Raw genomic sequence first — 17,775 nt, 5'->3', positions numbered from 1 at the left:
GATTCACGGCGCGAGCTGTAGCTTTTTTAGGCGGGCCCCAGGCAATCAGGAAGCAGGATTAAGTATTGAAATTAGCGAAACACCAGTAAAGGGCAGTATTAGACGGCCAGGAGTGAGGAGAAGACGCAGAAAGGATAAGAATAGAGAAGCTAAAAAGCAGGGTGGTCGCAAGCACGAAAAATGGCTGGAAATTCAAACGCAGCTGAATGATGAAGCGATTAGCGTGCACACCTTGACCGAAACGCATCTGCGAGATTTGGAACAGCCGCCTGTTGTTGACAATTTATATGGGAAAGGTGCAACAGAATGACCGGGTCAAGGAAATGCGGAGGCGTAGGCGTACTAATTAGGCGAGGTCTGAAGTGGCGAAGAGTAAACGAGACATGTAAAGAGCATTTATGGATTAGCGGCACATGGCAAGGCAAAAAGACGTGGCTGGGTGTAGCTTACCTATGAACAGGTAGTGGTAGCAGAGAAAAAATAAGGAATTGGTTGATTGCATTAGACGCGATATTAATGAGTTCTGTAAATCGGGCCAGGTGATATTAATGGGAGATATGAATGCACACATAGACGATTTAGACGGATATACTGATTAAAACGGCTCTAGTACTGGATCTGTGTGATGAACGGAGCCTTGTAGTAGTTAACGGGGAGAATAAGAGTCATGGATAGGTAACGTGGCAATGCGGAAAGAGTCAGTCATGTATCGACTATGCCTTAGTCTCAGGAATGGTCTACGAACAACCAGACCAACTGATAATAGACGAAAATGGAAAAAATAGCCTGGGAAGCGATCATAGACGTTTAGAATTAAAGCTTGGGGAGATACTAGCGCAGAACATGAACCAATAGCCTCAGAGTTTTTAAAAATGAATGACGAGCAAATAACAGAGATCGCAAACAACATAGAGAAGAAAGTTTAGGATTTTCCTACAGCAGTCTGCGAATATAAGGAACTGGTGGACGTTATGCAGCATGAAATAAGGCAGACACGGGAAAACAATTGTTGGATTGGAAAGAGGAAACCACGTAAGTGGTCAAACAAGGAAATAAAACAAGCTAATGAAGAGTGTAAATAGGCATCTAGGGCTCATCGAGAAGCCAAAATGTTGGGATTAAAAGAAGAAGAGGTCCTCTATAGATGGAATACATACTCAAAAAAGAAAAGGATGGCGAGTGAGCTCGTGCAAGAGAAAATTAAATGCTGCAAGGGAACATTGGGTGCATAACATTCACAAAAGAGACAAAGGCCCCCCAAAAGGTTCTGGAACCATATAAAAGCACTCGGAGCTCCAACTAAAAACTCGGAAAGCGGCTATAAGGGATGAAGATAGTAACATCTACGAAGGAGACGATGCACTGCGGTACATCACAGACGATATTAGGGATAACTTCGGCACGAGGAAAAAGTGTAGTTCAGACAACAGATCCAACAACAGCAGAGAGGACTGAGAGATCAAAATTTAGCATACAAAGCTTTTATTGGAACAACGCAGCAGAAGATGTCCCTAATAACATGGCAGCAGGATCCAATGAAATCCCAATACAGCTAATCAAAAACATCGGTCCAAAAAGCAAGGCACTGCGGACTAATGCCATAGAGCAAGTGATTGGAACAAAGAAAATTCCCGTTGGATGGCGTGAAAGGCAAGATGGACCTCACCTACTAAGAAAATTGTGATAAGGATAAGACGAGCTCGTACAGGCCAGTTACAGTAATGTCGGTGATATATAGAATGGCATGCAAGCTATAAAATTAGAACTGTCGAAGTGGGTGGAGAAAAACGATGTATTGGGGGAACTACAGAACGGGTTCAGGCCAGGCAGACGCTTAGAGTAGAGATGGGCAAAACGGCTCACTTCCGTGAGCGGCTCGGAACGGCTCAGCTCACCGAAGTGAACCGGTTCATTTGAATGGCTCACCGGTTCACTTGAACGTGCAACCTGTGTTATGCATATTGTATAGTTATGTAGCTTTGCAAAAAAACGATATATGCATAATTTATTAACCGTGTTATTCGTATTTTCGCTATATTTATAGAATATTTTACATGTAATAAAAGCGTGAATTTTCACTTGTAATGAAACTTTCTTTTCTGATATTGGGGATAAAATGCTTATGATACTGTGACAGGCAGAATGCGACGTAGTTCTTTTTTTTTTCGGAAAAAAAATATGTAACTTCATCGTCATTACAGAAGCTTGTCCGTTTCTGTGGTAGTTTAAAATCAACTTTTGCCAAAATAGGAACACAAAATGATAGTACAATATGTTTCAACTTTATTCATTTATTCACATACGTACGCTCACTATAATATGAGTAAGCTGTAATGCCATTCAAAATGAATGTAGAAATAATTTCTTGAAGTACAATACAAAAATCATACGAAAGATCCACGAAACTGCCGCACGTACCCCTCGTTTTTTTCTTCTCTTGAGTGCACGCGCGATACTGGCGATCATGCGATCATACGCTTGGACAAAAAAAAAGATAAAAAAGAAATGAAGTTCGATTACAACACAGCAGATCATTGACCTCGGTTTAATGACGTGCTAATGATACACGCTCAGAAAATGCATACAATTCATATTGCTACCAAAGCCGCTCACCTTACTTCGTATGACATTGCTGTATTGCTATCGCATTCATTGTTTCGCCCTTAGAGCAAAACTGTGACATTTTTTTGTGCTCGTGCGCCTTCGCTGGAATGTGTAGGGGTGAACGCACTTAGAGCTAGAAACGCAGTCTGTGAACGAAAGTGTTCGGTTGGTATAAGCCCTTGCTGGAAAGCTAACTTACAGTTTTTGCAAACTGTCCTTCTGCGACTGGATTGGGCATTCCATCCCGCTGTATATTTGCAGCCTCCATGTCTGCCGGTGGGTATGCATTCCCCCGCCTTTTCAATAGACAAGCGCCGCTTCTCTTGTAAGGTAATAATAATAATAATAATAATAATAATAATAATAATAGTAATAATAATAATAATAATAATACTTTATTCGTACTCAGACAGTCGAATATGTAGTCCAGGCAAACAGGGTGACAGAAGGCAGAAGTGCCTTACAGGAGTGGATGGAGTGCCGAACCTGGGATCCGTGGAGCGTGTGAGAAATCTCTTCTCTTTCCTTCTTTCGTCAGAGTCCTGCTAATGCATTTTGGCAAGTTTGGAAGTACTGTGGGCACAGCATCTTCAGATAGGGCAGGAATGCGACGGTATAAAGACTGCAGTTCCATTTATAAAGTCACGCACTATAAACCTGGAGGTGGTGGTGGTGGTGGTAACATTTATTTAGGTCCGAAAGAATCTTCACCCTGTTTTTATAGAGGCAAGACTGCGGGCCGCTCCCACGTTGCGACGGGAAGGCCAAGCCTCACCGCCGCATGGTGGGCCTTCTGGACAGCCCGGAGTTGATTAATCCATTCGTGGCTCTTGACCAATGAATAAAATGCTTCCGCCATCAATACGTGGTCCGTGTGGTGCTGTAAAGAGGGGCACTCCCAGAGAATGTGTTTAAAATCGCTAACTCTGCCGCAGTCGGGACACAAAGGGGAGACCTCCGTGTACCTACTGATGACGGAGAGTGTGGGATACGAGTTCGTTTGTATTAGCCTGAGGGTCACGGCTTGAGGCCTCGTGAGATTTTGATGTGGCAGGGGGAAAGCCCTGCGACTCATCTGATAGAGGCTAGTGATCTCGTTGAAGGTGGAGAGATTGTGTCTGAAACGGGGGGGTTCTGCCTCCGAAAAGGTCGGACCAAGCCCGTCGCCGGTCCCACCCGGCACACCGGCCTCCCAGTGCCCGGCGCGGCCCGCAAGACCTCACGCCCGGGCATCAGCCCTAGTTCTGCGCCCTCGTGCGCCGGGAACCATGTAATGACGTGATGAGTAAACACCTTACCTTCAAGTGCCCTACCAATCTCTTCACAAACTTCCCCGGTCGAGAAAGCTCGAAGGGCTGATCTCGAGTCCGTATAAATATATTCCCTGTCCGACCGAAGGAGCGCCAGCGCAATGGCCAGCTGCTCCGCCTTGCAAGCCGATGACGTCCTGATTGACGCGGCCGATAACACTCGGCCCTTCATGTCCACGACGTTAGCAACAAAATGGCTGGAGTCGCCTTCGTATTGGGCAGCATCTACAAAACATGACTCTGCCTCGTGCGCATGTGCGTACCGCAAAAGCGCAGAGGCGCGAGCCGTCCTCCTGCCAGTGTTGAAAGTCGGATGTACGTTCCTCGGAATTGGGGAGACCTTAATAGCCTGCCTCACACTATCCGAAAGCTGAACGTTCCTATCCCTTAACGTCTTCGGATTGATCCCGACCATAGCCAGGATCCCTCTTCCCGCCTCCGTAGACAAGAGTCTAGCAATTTGTGCGGATTGCTGCGCTTCGATAACTTCCTCTAATGTGTTGTGGACGCCTAGGCTTGCTAGGTTTTCTTTGCTTGTGCGCATTGGGAGTCCTAGAACTCTCTTAATACTTTTCCTGATGAACGTGCTTAACTTCTTCATTTCGTGTTTCTGCCATCTGTGCATCGGAGTGACATAATTCACATGGCTCATGAGAAACGCGTGAAAAAGCCTGAGGATATTATTTTCCTTAAGGCCTCCTTTTCTGTTCGAAACCCTTGCAATGAGTCTGATTATTCCTTCAGCATGTCCTCTAAGCTTATCTATAGTACGCCCGTGCTGACCGTTAGCTTCAATGATCATGCCTAGCACCCGGAGAGAACGAACCCTTGGGATATCGCTGCCGGACGACGTTCGCACGCCAATATCAATCTCCTCTGGAGGCCTCCACCCTCTAGGCTTGGGTCCTCTTCTAGTGGGGCGATATAGAAGTAACTCCGATTTGGAAGGCGAGAGCCGGAGACCCATCCGATTGACCTGGAGGCAAAAAAAAAACAGACGGTGGTGACCAGATTGAGCTTGCGTGAAAGGTCTCGTGAATAGTACTAGGATTGCAATGCCACGACGATGCTGTGCAACACGCTATGTATCGCGAGAAACACCCCAAAACAGGCGACGAGACCAACTGATGGCGAAGGCACGGAGGCGAGGCCGGCAGGCCGGCGCGGCCACCGCGCCGCGAGTGGCAGTGCCACATTTCCCCTGATGGCATCGGTGCGCAAGGTGGTCACGTGCGTCCGGAGTAGTAGTAGTTTTCTACTACTACTACTACATTTATCATTTAAGTGAAAAATTCGGAAGAACCCATCTCATGATGACAGTCAACAGTAACGCCTTATAGCACTGACTCTATACCGGGTGTCCCAGCTATCACGCAGCACTATTTAAAAAAAGAGGAACGGCGTTACGCGAAGCAAATTTAGTGGGTATTGTTTCCAGCACAGTGGAGTAGCCGCCAGTAATTTTTTGGTTACGGAGATTTAATTAGGTAATTGTAATTAATTATCCAACTCGAGAAGTACTGTCCTAATTATCAAAGTGTAAATGAGAAGATTATAGAGCAACATGAAAAACTACCGATACAGCTTTCTGTTGCTCAATACGGGCTACATAAATGTGTTTTTCCGAGCGTGAAAGAAGCCTGCGAATACACGCAAAATGCCTCGAGCGGCCTGGCGCACGTCAATTCTGCGTGTATTCGCGGGCTTCTTTCACTCTTGGAAAAACACTTTTACGTTGCCCGTATTGAGCAGCAGAAAGCTGTATTGGTAGTTTTTCATGCTGCTCTACAATTTTCTCATTGACACTTTTACAATTAGGACAGTACTTCTCGAGTTAGATAATTATTTTAATTACCTAATTAAATATCGGTAACGAAAAAATTACTGGTGAAAAAATTACTGTACTGGAAACAATACGCACTAGGTTTGCTTCGCGTCACGCCTTTCCTCTTTTTTTTAAATCGTGCTGCGCGATAGCTGCGACACCCTGTATAGCCCAACAACGTATTGCCACCGCCGAAATGGGCTATGTGTGAGGCGTGTACTGCGGAGTGACTCCTCTTTCGCGCTTCCTAAAGAACACTCGGCGTCGTCTAGTGGCGCCGCCGCGAAGCATGGGGGGCATCCGAAACGCATGGTGCAACGGTGCGCGCGAACGCTGCGAAACACGTCACCAGGTAACCGGGCTCCTCTCTCGCGCTTCTTTGTGGACACACATTGCCATCTATGGCTCTACCGAGCAGTCCGTGCGTGGCCTCCGACAGAATAATCATGGCGCGCCGATGCCTGCAGACTCTGACAATTGTTTCCTCGCTTTACGCGCACCCGGTGGCGCATACTCAGTGACCCAAGTTGGCGAAAGATTCGACAAACAGCTGCATTAGACACAGTGCATTAACGGCGCAGCTCGGGATACCTTGGCGTGAAAGACGTTCATTGAAAGGCGGGACATAACCAGTCCAATTATGGGGCAGCATGCTAAAACGTCAGGTAGTTCTCCTCGAGGAACCCTTGTGACATGGGTGTGACTCCGTTGAGCATGGGAGAATGCAAAGGATCAAATTTGCCTCTATAAGAAAAAATTAAAAAAGAAAGAAAGAGTAGGCCTAACAAGCCAGAATTGACGCCAGGAAAATAACCGGTGACGACACCACCTTCAAGTCCACGCAGCAGCTCGCCGTGAGGTCGTGTAGTGTGGGGGCGCCACGCACGAGCCCATTTAACTACTTGTCGTTATAGATATACTGCATTGTACTCTAAAAGAGGCAAACACGCAAATTAATAGGTTTCGAACATTTACACAGACACAACCGCCCGGCTCAACTAGGAAAAAAATTATTTGAAAGCTATGACGTTCAAAGGCATTCATCGAAAAGCGACACCTACCCAGTGCATTAGTCGCACAACCTGGTAATGCGTCGGGTTGTTGTCCTTGAACTTCTGTGACGTGGCTTCGATTTCGCTCAGCAACGGATAAGGTTAAGGGATATTTTTCGTCATTGTAGAACAGCACATTCCCAGTGGCACATACCTAGTTACCCAATTTGGCGCGAAAGACGTCGATTGAAGCGCGGCACACAGATGCTGGAACACACCCAGTGACTCAAGTTGGCATCGAAAAGGTTCATTGAAGACCAGCATATACCGAGTGGCAAATTCTATGTGCTCCAAGTCGGCGTCAGAGTTTCTTCAAACAGCGCTGCCTACCCAGTCCCGCATATACGTGACATATGTCAGCGTGAAAGAGCTTCGTTGAAGCGAGGCCCGTGTGTTAATGTGTACGTATACGTGCCTCTCTTAAACGAAGTTTTTTCACGCCGACATGGGTCCCTTTATATGCGGGACGGAGTAGGTCCCGCTGTTCCAAGAAACTCTTGGATTGACTATTGTGTTTTTGATGACGCAAAGGTCATTTCTGTCCAAACAGTGCCAAACACATGATTTAATGATTTAACAATGATTCATGAAGTCAAGGATGTAACGTGGCTGTAAAGGACCTAAAATCAGTCGCCGTGTAAATGCGTGAAATATACATGTATATGCACTAAAGTATGACAATGACAACTGAGATGCGCTGAGACAACTGAGGTGTGCTATGGTCATATAATATAATTGTGACGTGATCATATATAATATAAAACAGTAAGTGCATGCAAGCGGTAATGATGCCTAAACCGGGCCCTTGAGTGCAAGGACCGAGAAGCATGTGCTCCATCTACTATTGCAGCAGCAGCCTCTCTTAAGAGGTTGTGCTACGGATCGCTTGGGTGTATAACGAGTAGCATGCCAACATCGTTTAAAAGGGCTAAACGTAGTTTACTGTCAAAGCACGTGTCGTTGCCTAGGAGCATTGCTGGATGTAGTGAAACTTGTTGACGCTGTGGTAAACGAAAGCGTTTCTTTTTTTCTGTGAGGCTCTAATTCCCGACAATCCAGCAAACGTAGAGTACAGCCAACGTCAGTGCCGCATTTACCACAGATAGGTGGTTCATCTCTAGTTCAAAGGTAAGAGTGCGTGCCATAAGTGTGGCCGATTCTTCGTCTACAGATGATGACCTCCATGCCACGTATTTTCGATAGAGATGGCCAATTTGCAAACTGAGGTTTAATTACATGCGGCTTAATAAATATTTTATTGTCCCATAAGCGTTTCGAATAGTGCCTAATGGTTTTCCGTGGGAAAGGTTGTAAGTCTATGGCAGGAACATTTATTGAGGAGTTAGCGTCTTTTGTTGCTATTGATGTGGTGGTTTCGTCAGCAAGCATACTGAACTCGTTACCCCTGTGTCCAGGGTCAGAGAATATTGTGTTCAGACATGTATGTTCTACACAGCCGGCAATAAATATCATTCAGCACCGGATCTTTACATTTATGAAAATGATTTAAGGTTCTTACAACGCTCAAAGAGTCTGTGTATTTAATGGCTTATAGTATCTTTGTTTTACTAATGTGTGTACAGCTGAGGCCTACACACTACCGGGGGCCGTCAAAGATACTGGTTTCAGGTTGCAGGACATTGGATTCCGCGAAAGTCGGTGCAAGTGCTGCATAAGACACACTCACATGTGATCTCGATGCGTCCCGTGCATGAGTATTTCTGCTGAATTTATAGAAAATGCATCTTAATATGTGCTTGTGAGTCGTGCTTGGTGACCAAAATAAACGATGTGTCGCATTCAATTATCTGCCACTGCCATGGCGGTAAGCGCTTCGCTGGAAGAATTACGCGATGTTCCAGAAAGGGGACACCAATTTCTTCACTCAGCTTCCTCACACGAAGTGAGAAGCACTCTCTCACTGTGGGTTGGTTATGGAACAGTGTGGCACATGTAATGTAATTTATGGTTGCATAACAAGGATGTTCAGGGTGCGAATGTACGTTAAGGAAATATGTGAAGCTAGAATATAACCTCTGTAAATCGAGTGACCACTCGTTTGACTTAACGTAAAGGCTTTCGACAGGACTTGTCCTACATGCACCTGTGGCAAGGCGGATTGCTAAGTGGTGAACAGGATCAAGCATGCTTAACGCACTCGGTGCGGTAGACTGATATACCAGATCACCCTAATCCAAGTGTGATCGTATGAGGCTTTTACATAGGTTATTTAGGCACTTTCTGTCACTGCCCCATGTTGTGTGCGATAAAAGTTTTTCCCTGTATATTGTTTTCAGGCATTTAACCTTGAGGTACTTGATGGGGGTGATGAAGGAGAGTTTCGAGTTGAGTATGAGGCCTAAATATTTGTGTTCTCTGTTCAGAGCTAAGCGCTGTTCGTCGACTTTGATGTTAGGCTCTGGCTACCAAGCCTCTCTTCCTTGTAAAAAAGACACACGAGCTTTTCTGAGAGTTGAGCTTAAATCCATTCTCGTAAGTCCCTTTTCTAACTTTATTTAGGCCAAGTTAAACGTGTTGCTCACAGACAGCAAGGTTACACGATGTGAGCCCCACCTGCACGTCGTCAACGTATACACAATAAAACATGCTCCGTAGAACTGATGAGCGTAACAAATTCATTTTTATAATAAAAAGAGTACAGCTAAGTACACCACCCTGCGGTGCACCTGTTACCTGTAGAAATGGCCTGGATAAGGCATTATGAAACCAGACATTCACGGTTCGAATCGGTAAGTATCTCTGTATAATGGTGAACATGTTTCCACGAATACCCATTTCCGACAGGTCCCGCAACATCCCGTAGGGCCACGTGATGTCGTAGGCGTTCTACATGTGAGGGAACAGCGACAAAAAGTATTGTTATGAAGCAATGCATCACGATGATAAGCTTCGACGCACACGGGATGGTCGGTTGTCGACCGCCCCTCTCGGAAACCACATTGGTATGGATAAATTAATTCGTTGGATTACAAAAAAATGTAAGAAACAGCAATTTAGCATCTTTTCAAATAGCTTGAAAAGACACCTAGTAGGAGCTATCGGGCGGTAACTAATACCGAGGATGGGTCTTTGCTCTGCTTCAAAATTGGGATTAATATAGCTTCTTTCCACATAACTGGAAGATATCCGGCAGCAAAAATGTTGTTTAAAGCACGAGCAGTGAGATTGTGTGTCAGGATGCCGGCTGTTGATCATCTCATACACAATCCTGTCAGCTCCCGGTGCAGAGCTGTTGTATGCGCTTAGAGCAGATTTCAGCTCGGCGGTAATAAAAGAACGGTTTTATGGTTCGATTTTTCCACATTTGGGCTCGAATGCTTCTTGTTCTTCTATGTCTTTATCTTTAAGGAATGATTCTGAATAGTGTACAGAGCTAGAGACATGTTCGAAATGTACCTCAAGAGCATCTGCTTGCTCTTCTAAGCTCTTACCTTGGTCATTTACGAGGGGCAACAGATGGCTTGGTTGCCACTTTAGCTTTCTCAGCCCATCTCATACTCTACTTTCATGTGCAAATGAATTATTGTCCGAGAGAAACCTCTCCCAGCTTGCTCTCCTAGCCTGCCGTCTCCTCCGCCGTCCCTTTGATTTAACGCGCTTAAATTGGATAAGATTCTCCCTATCAAGGTAGTGATGCAGTTTGCCCCCCGCTTTGTTTTGCTTCCTTCGTGCATCTCTGCACTGATGGTTCCACCAGGGAACAGGTTTCTTGCACAACTGGCCATAGGTCTGTGGAATGACCTATGACCTCGCATATCGGCAGTCTCGCATTCAGGAAATGATTGGAGACCTTGCTGAGACCATTACAGCACTACGCTCATCGCCCCACCGTTGTCGGCGCAACCGCGATTGCCGTCCTAGATTCGCTTCTCCGTCCGGCTCCCGTTCTGACCCTCGTCGCGGAGCGTATTGCTGGAATCACAAGAAATTCAATGACAGCGCAGCTGGCTGAGAAACATGCCGCAGAGTCACTGATGGCGGGCGGTTATTCTCGCCGTACGTCAATCCGCCTGTTTTACATCACTGACAGGATTGCCAGACAACGATTTCTCGTGGACATAGGTGCAGAAGTCAGCGTCGTTCCTGCCGCGCGACTAGACCGGCAGCGTGCCAAAACAACCGCTCCCCTTCAAGCAGCCAACAGCTCTTCTATCAACACATAGGAGCAGCCCTCTCTTACCATCGACCTGGGTCTGCGACGCACCTTCCGATAGGGGTTCATTGTTGCAGGCATATGCATGGCCATATTGTATGCGGATTTTCTGACCTACTTCGCCCATAGCGGCGACCTCGGTGCTCGTCGCCTCGTGGACACGACGACTAGGATGTCTATACAAGGCATCCTCGCGCCTGTGACATCAACCACTAGAACGGTACCCCGGATATCAACACCTGCGTTCGCCTCAATTCTGTCAGACTTCGCAGCCACCTTTTAACCTTCCAATCTTTATCTGCCAGTACGTCACAGCGTCACGCATCATGTTGTCACCATAGGCCCCCGATGTTCTGCCGACCCATACGCCTCGCTGGTGATCGCCTTACCACCGCAAGGTGAGAATTCAAGCAGGTGCTGCAACTGGATATCATCCGTCCTTCGTTGATCAGTTAGTCTTCAGCTCTCCATCTGGTACCAAAGCGCGACCTAAGGGATTGGCGCCCGTGCAGTGACTACCGTGCGCTCAACGAGCGCACCATCACTGATCACTATCCTCTCCCTCACATTCATGACTTATAGCTGGAACGGTAATATACAGCAAGACAGATTTAGTGAAGGCCTACCATCAAATGCATGTCGAGCCAGCAGACATGCCAAAGACTGCAGTTGCGACACCATTCGGGCATTTCGAGTACGCCCGCATGCCATTCGGGCTCAGAAACGCTGATCAGACGTTCCAGACGTTTATCAACGAGGTCACCCGGGACTCCCCTTCGTCTTTGCATAGCTCGATGACCTACTGGTGGCTAGTATTACCCCAAGCAACATAGCAACCATTTGTGCCGACTAATATCTCGGCTCCAGGAACATGGCAAGGTATGTTTTTGGTGTCCACGACACTAAGTTCCTCGGACACCGCGTGACTGCTGAAGGAATCAGACCATTGGAAAAGAAAGTTCGAGCCTTGCGCGAGTTCCCTCGCCCAAGGTCACCGCGAAAGCTACGTGAGTTCCTTGCGCTGCTCAACTTCCACCGCCGTTTTCTTCTCAACATCGCCCGAATTATTATACCACTGACCGAGCTTCTGAAGCCTACTAAAGCTCGGTCCACTGCACATTTCTCGACGTCCGATGCCGAAGAGTCCTTGCAAGCTGCCAAAAATGCACAGGCACATGCCACCGTGCTGGTGCATCATCTCGTGTTGCACCTATGCGTCTTATCAGGGATGCATGTATTGCTCCTGAAGCTGAAGCCTGCAGAAGCGCACTACAGCACGCTCGGTCGCGAGCTGCTTGCGGTATACTTGGGCTTTCGACGTTTCTGACACCTGCTGGAGGCAACAAGGTTTCACGTCATCACGAATCACAAGCCATTAGCGTTCGCTTTTCGCGGTAATCACAGCACTTATACCACATGAGAGATACGGCACCTCAATTTCATCTCAGAGTTCACCATGGACATACGTTACATTGAAGGCCCAGTCAACGCAGCTGCAGATGACTTCTCCTGTATCGATGCAACATTCACGACCACACTTGACTTCGAAGTAATTGCCATGGCGCAGCTTTCATATGTCGAGCTTCGGGACCTCCGGTCCTCTGCTACGTCATGAGCGTTGTCCGACGTGCCCCTTCCATTTTCTTCAGGCACTATCACTTGTGATGTGTCAAGGGGCCGAGCGTGACCATTCGTTCCTTTCAAAAGCCGTCGTCAAGTATTTGACAAACTACATGGCGCAGGGACATCCCCGAGTTCGTGCCAACCCAGCATCTACTACTTCCCGCTTTGTATGGCCAAGTGTGAACTCTAAGGTGCGCCGCTGGGCTCGCGAATGCCTTCACTGTCAAGACTCCAAGACGACGCGACACATGAAGTCGTCAATTCACTCCTTGCGTCAACCTTATGCCCGATTCTATCACATTCACATCCACATCGTTGTCCCGCCGCCACCATACCAAGGTGCTTGATATATGCTCACTTGTGTAGACCGTTGTACCCGCTGGCCTGGAGCCTTTCCTCTAACTAACATAACGGCACTTACAGTGGCTTCTGCGTTTGTCAGTGGCTGGATCTCGCGCTTCGGATGCCCCAGCGTTGTTACGCCTGATCGCGGCTGGCAGTTCGAATGCTATCTCTCTCACCAACTCACTTGCCTCCTTGGCATCCGCCATATCCATACTACCGCGTATCACCCACCGGAAAATGGAATGGTTGAACGCCTTCACCGTGAACTTAAAGCGGCCTTGATGGCCCACCAGGCTTGCTCTTCTTGGGCTGAAGAGCTTCCTCTCGTCCTGCTGGGCGTGCGCTCCTCTTTCAAGGAAGAACTCGGCTACACAACTGTGGAGCTGGTCTATGGCACAACGCTGCGGGTGCCCGAGTAATTTTTCACACCAGCTAGTGTTACCACGTCCTAGCCAGACAGCTATGTTCGGCAGCTGCGCTTCCTGTTTGCACGCTTGCGTTCTTGCCCTATTAGGGTTGCATCATCAAGTAATGTTCTTTCACCGAATACATGCCAACAGCGAGCCACATTTTCGTACTGCCTGAAGGTATCCGACAATCTCTTACGCCAGCCTATGATGGCTCTTTCAAGGTACTGAAGCACACAGAAAAAACTGTTACCATCGACCTCAACGGACATGAAGAAGTCATCACTATAGAAGGGGTCAAACTAGCCTACCTGCCCACCTACTCATCAATATCCACTTTCAACAATTTTACAACCGCTGAAACGACGGATCCACTCGATGATCCTATATCAAAGGCTGGTTCATGGGCTCAGCTGCACCGCTGCTCTTCTCCTAATCAGATTTTTTTTGGATAGCCCTCTGGCAGCCATCGTCATCCTCTTCAGGCATCTTTTGTATTTAGCCCGCTCCGGCGCGGATGTCTCGTGCCCCGTGCTGCCAGCTGCAAAGTCAGAAGAATAAAAAAAAAGAGCTTCTTCGATCCTGCCATCGGTCCGAATGATTCTCAGGCCTTTAACCCGGAGGAACTGTGCACTTCCGGATGGGTAACGTCGTTCACGAAGAGACAAGAAGAAAGCGGAGTTGTCTCACATGAAAGAATATGCTGCTGATTGTAATATCGCGGTGCATGAACGCTTCAAGCAAGCGGGAAAAAGCGAGCTCAATCGAGTAGAGGCAGCATCCAGCCTGCCAAGACTACCCAGGGAGCAGATCAAGGTAATCGTACACACAAAGGGCAGACTTGACGTGGCGAAAGCTGTCATCGTACACTTGACGCGGGCTTTGTACAAAGTGGCGACTCTTACCGAAGCCCAGGCAAGCGAGGATACAATATGTCCTTACAAGATGAAAAACATTCTGGTTATCGCTAAGCCCAACGATCACCGTGCTGTGGTGTATGCTTCTATCCAGCAACTGGAGATTCAAGATAAAACTTTTCAAGCCTGGGCTTACGTGGCAGCCACATACGGCACCTGCCAAGGAGTAGTCAGAGGGATTCATCCAGAACTAATGGCGAATTCCATTGGGAGAACAGGAGCACTCAAAAGCACGCTGAAAGGGCTCGTTCCAGAAGCGACGTGTTCCAGTGGTCGAACAGGAGTGGGAAAGCCGTCATCCAGTGGTAGAACAAGAGCACTTTCGCTGCGCCGAGAGCAGCCGGGAGCAGTCCGGACTGCTCTCGCTTGAAAAGCGGAGTACGGAGGAAGTCACGTGACTTAAACCGTCATATCCTCCTAATTTCTTTTTATTTTGCTTCAGCCGGCGCGCGTGGGCGGCAGCCAAGCGCAGTTGGTGTTTTGGTACCGCTGTTTTTGACGTCGGTGATACGAGCGAGCTTCGCAGCGATTTAGCGACAGATCCTGGCATTTCTAGTCCGCCTTGCTTCTCGTTGGATGCGCGGGGGACAGCGGCAGCAAAGCGTCGTCGCCTTGTTGAAGTGCTTGAGACGCTCGACGGTGACAGCAGCGAAAGCTGCTGGAGCTCAACTTCAGATTCAAGTTGCAGTTTCAGATTATCTTCGCAGGCGGACACTTTGTGGGATGCGTCGGCGCTGCACAAAAGTATGTAGTACGTGGCCGCAAACGGTGACATTGTTACGCCCGACAGATTACAAGACGATCACGCGTGTTTTGCCGCTCTCCTGCAGAGAATGGTGGGACGTCGATTGCTTTAGTCACATCGTACATTTCTCCTCACACGTCCCCCTCCCACCTGCTCTCCGAATGCTCGCCGTATTCCAGTGGCGAGTCGAGTGTGCCTGCTCTCACTGCGCTGTCGCCCGACCCCGCAATGCGCGGCGCCCTGCTCCTGTTCTCCCAATGGAATTCGCCATAAGCTAGCAAGACCTCATCAGATTATTTTTCACACCCAGACACCCCACAGCTCTGGAAGTCAAACGAATCAAGAAATCAAGAATAGTGATTTTGTTCAAGGGAATGAGAGTGCCTAATACAGTTGTATGTGGCTCAACTCTAGTCAGCCGTTCGCTGTACATGCGACAAAACGGCGTGTGCTATACGTGTGGTCGTATCAGGCAGCGTGCTGACGTTTGTACAGCCAAAAAAGAGGATCTTAAGAAGTGCAAAATATGTGGTCTAGAAAACAACACAAGACAAGGGGACGAAGAAGATCTCTGTAACCCAGTTTGTGAAACGAGTGGCGACCCGCACCCAGCGGTTAATAAGGCTTGCCCAAAGCGCTTTCAAATTCCGTACATTGGCTGAAGACGGAGGTGGTGAAGAATAAAAGCTTGCAGCTGGGTGCGAAAGCAAACGCATGACGCCAACGGGCAGGCTTTACGTCAGAAGACGCCACCTGTGCCCTGAGGAGACTTCTACCTTCGCGAGCACTCTCCGTCGCGAGAGCGCTCCCGTTCAAGAGGACGCTCACGTTCAAGGGAGTGCTCTCGATCAAGAGGAAGATCTCGATCGAGAAGTGCTGGTCCAAGAGAATCCAGACCCACATCCCGGTCCGGCAGGCGAGCCACCTGGGCAGATTCAACCAACGAAGAAAGGAACAACTAGTCCAACAACGGCGGCAAGGAATCACCCAAGGAGAAAATTGAAGGTAAAGCACAGTCAGAGCATGACAGTGATGCGCGTATGAAGGCACTAGAAAACTGAAATCGCCAATGGAGGCTAGAGATCATCTCGCTCAGAAGCATGATAACCGGCCTCAGTAGCCGTCTCTCGAAGGAAAACAGTTCGACTCCTGGTCCCTCTTCGGCTGCAGGTACAAACAAACGCAGAGCTCTTAACCCCGACCTTGCTTCCTATTCAGATACAAATTAAAGTGGGCACCTACGTTCCCAGAGCTGATTCTGCTAAAATCTTAGGGCTAACCATTCATTCCAAAGAGCATAATAGAGAAGCTCTGAGTCTTCTAACCGGACAGACAAAGAGTGTTATAAAGCTCATTGATAGGGTAGCTAGCCGAAGGAAAGGATTGAAGGAGGGCAATCTCATCCGGGCCTTTCAGGCGTTCTTCCTAAGTCACTCCTTACACTGCACCTTATTTAGAATGGACACGAGCTCAAAAGGCTACGCTTGACTCTCTCATTTGAACGAGACTCAAACGGGCGATTGGACTGCCACAGTCTTCTAGCATGGAAAAGCTTCTGGTCCAGGAAATCCACAATACAATTGATGAGATTGTTGAAGCACATTGCATAGCCCAAACAACTTGGCTCTCTGCCACTAAACCTAGCCTTGAAATCCTGGAGGAGGCCGGCATTGAACCAAGGTATAGCCCCGAACCTACTAAATCTCTCGGCAAAGATACCAAGTATCAGTTCGTAACAGATGCTGTATATACATCTTGTAACTGCAGCGCGCACACGAGAAACGAGGACAAAAAGGTGAAAGTGTCTGTCACTTTCACCTTTTTGTCCTCGTTTTTCGTGTGCGCGCTGCAGTTACAAGATGAATAGATACCAACTCGCCCAACTTTCAGTACCTTTACAGATGCTGTACCCCGTAACATTCATCCTGTGTATAACGGGGATCGGAGGAGTGCAAGAGCAAGGACAATCCTGCAAAAGTTACATAAACAGAAGCTAGATGCGCTTTTTGTCGACGCAGCACAGTATCCCACAGGGAAAAGATTCTGCTTAACAGTGGTGGACGTAGAGTGGAAAATCATTGACGCAGCTTCTGTAAGGGTCAAGACGTCCTATGTGGCGGAGGAGGCTGCTATTGCTTTAGCTACATTAATAGTCGTAAGAATCCAACCTCTATATACTCGGACTCACACTCGGCTATGCGCTCCTTCTCGTCCGGATTGGTAGCGGAGACAGCGAGTAAGATCCTACGGGATCAGGACATCACTATCAGATGTGAAGAGCAGGGATATCACCACTTTTCGTGGTTTCCTGCCCGCTTAACGGGTATCACTGAATGGATGGGATTAACCCGAATGAGGCTGCCCATAGGACTACGCGTGACCTCACGAACCGCGCAACCGAATCTGGGACCTCCTAAATTCCCATAGATCTAGGAATAGACCCGCTCCATGCATATCATGAGATTACCACTCATTATAAGTTTACCCGTAGAACCTTGCCCCTGCCAAACCCCAAGCTTGACATAGCCCAGGCCTCTATACGCTTACAATGCTACAGGCTAGATCTTACCCTACTCCTTGCTCAATGCACTTAATAGATCAGGAAAACTCACAGGAATGCCGCAGTTGGGGATACAAATGTTGTAATTTTGAACACATGCTCTGGCTGTGCCCCGGCTTAGAGGACTCTTCACTTCAAACCAAGGACTCCTGGGAATCCTCCCGCCAGTGTCCACAACATCTAGAACAACTCTAGGCCGTCCACACGGCCCAT

The 17,775-nt window shown here is 47.9% G+C and overlaps 1 protein-coding gene across 1 annotated transcript in view; it reads left to right on the top strand.

Annotated features, from left to right (window-relative positions):
* Positions 1 to 13,214: 13,214 nt before the first annotated feature.
* The window catches only part of LOC119454367 (peroxidase-like), an 83,754-nt gene continuing 79,193 nt past the window's right edge, over positions 13,215 to 17,775 (top strand). Inside the window, exon 1 of the mRNA XM_037716320.1 lies at positions 13,215 to 13,348. Coding sequence (XP_037572248.1) covers positions 13,215 to 13,348 — 134 coding nt within the window. The remainder of the gene's footprint in view (positions 13,349 to 17,775) is intronic.

Source organism: Dermacentor silvarum, chromosome 5 (assembly GCF_013339745.2).
Source record: "Dermacentor silvarum isolate Dsil-2018 chromosome 5, BIME_Dsil_1.4, whole genome shotgun sequence".
NCBI lineage: Eukaryota > Metazoa > Arthropoda > Arachnida > Ixodida > Ixodidae > Dermacentor > Dermacentor silvarum.
Note: the sequence above shows the minus strand (reverse complement) of the source record. Positions and strands in the feature narration are given on the sequence as shown.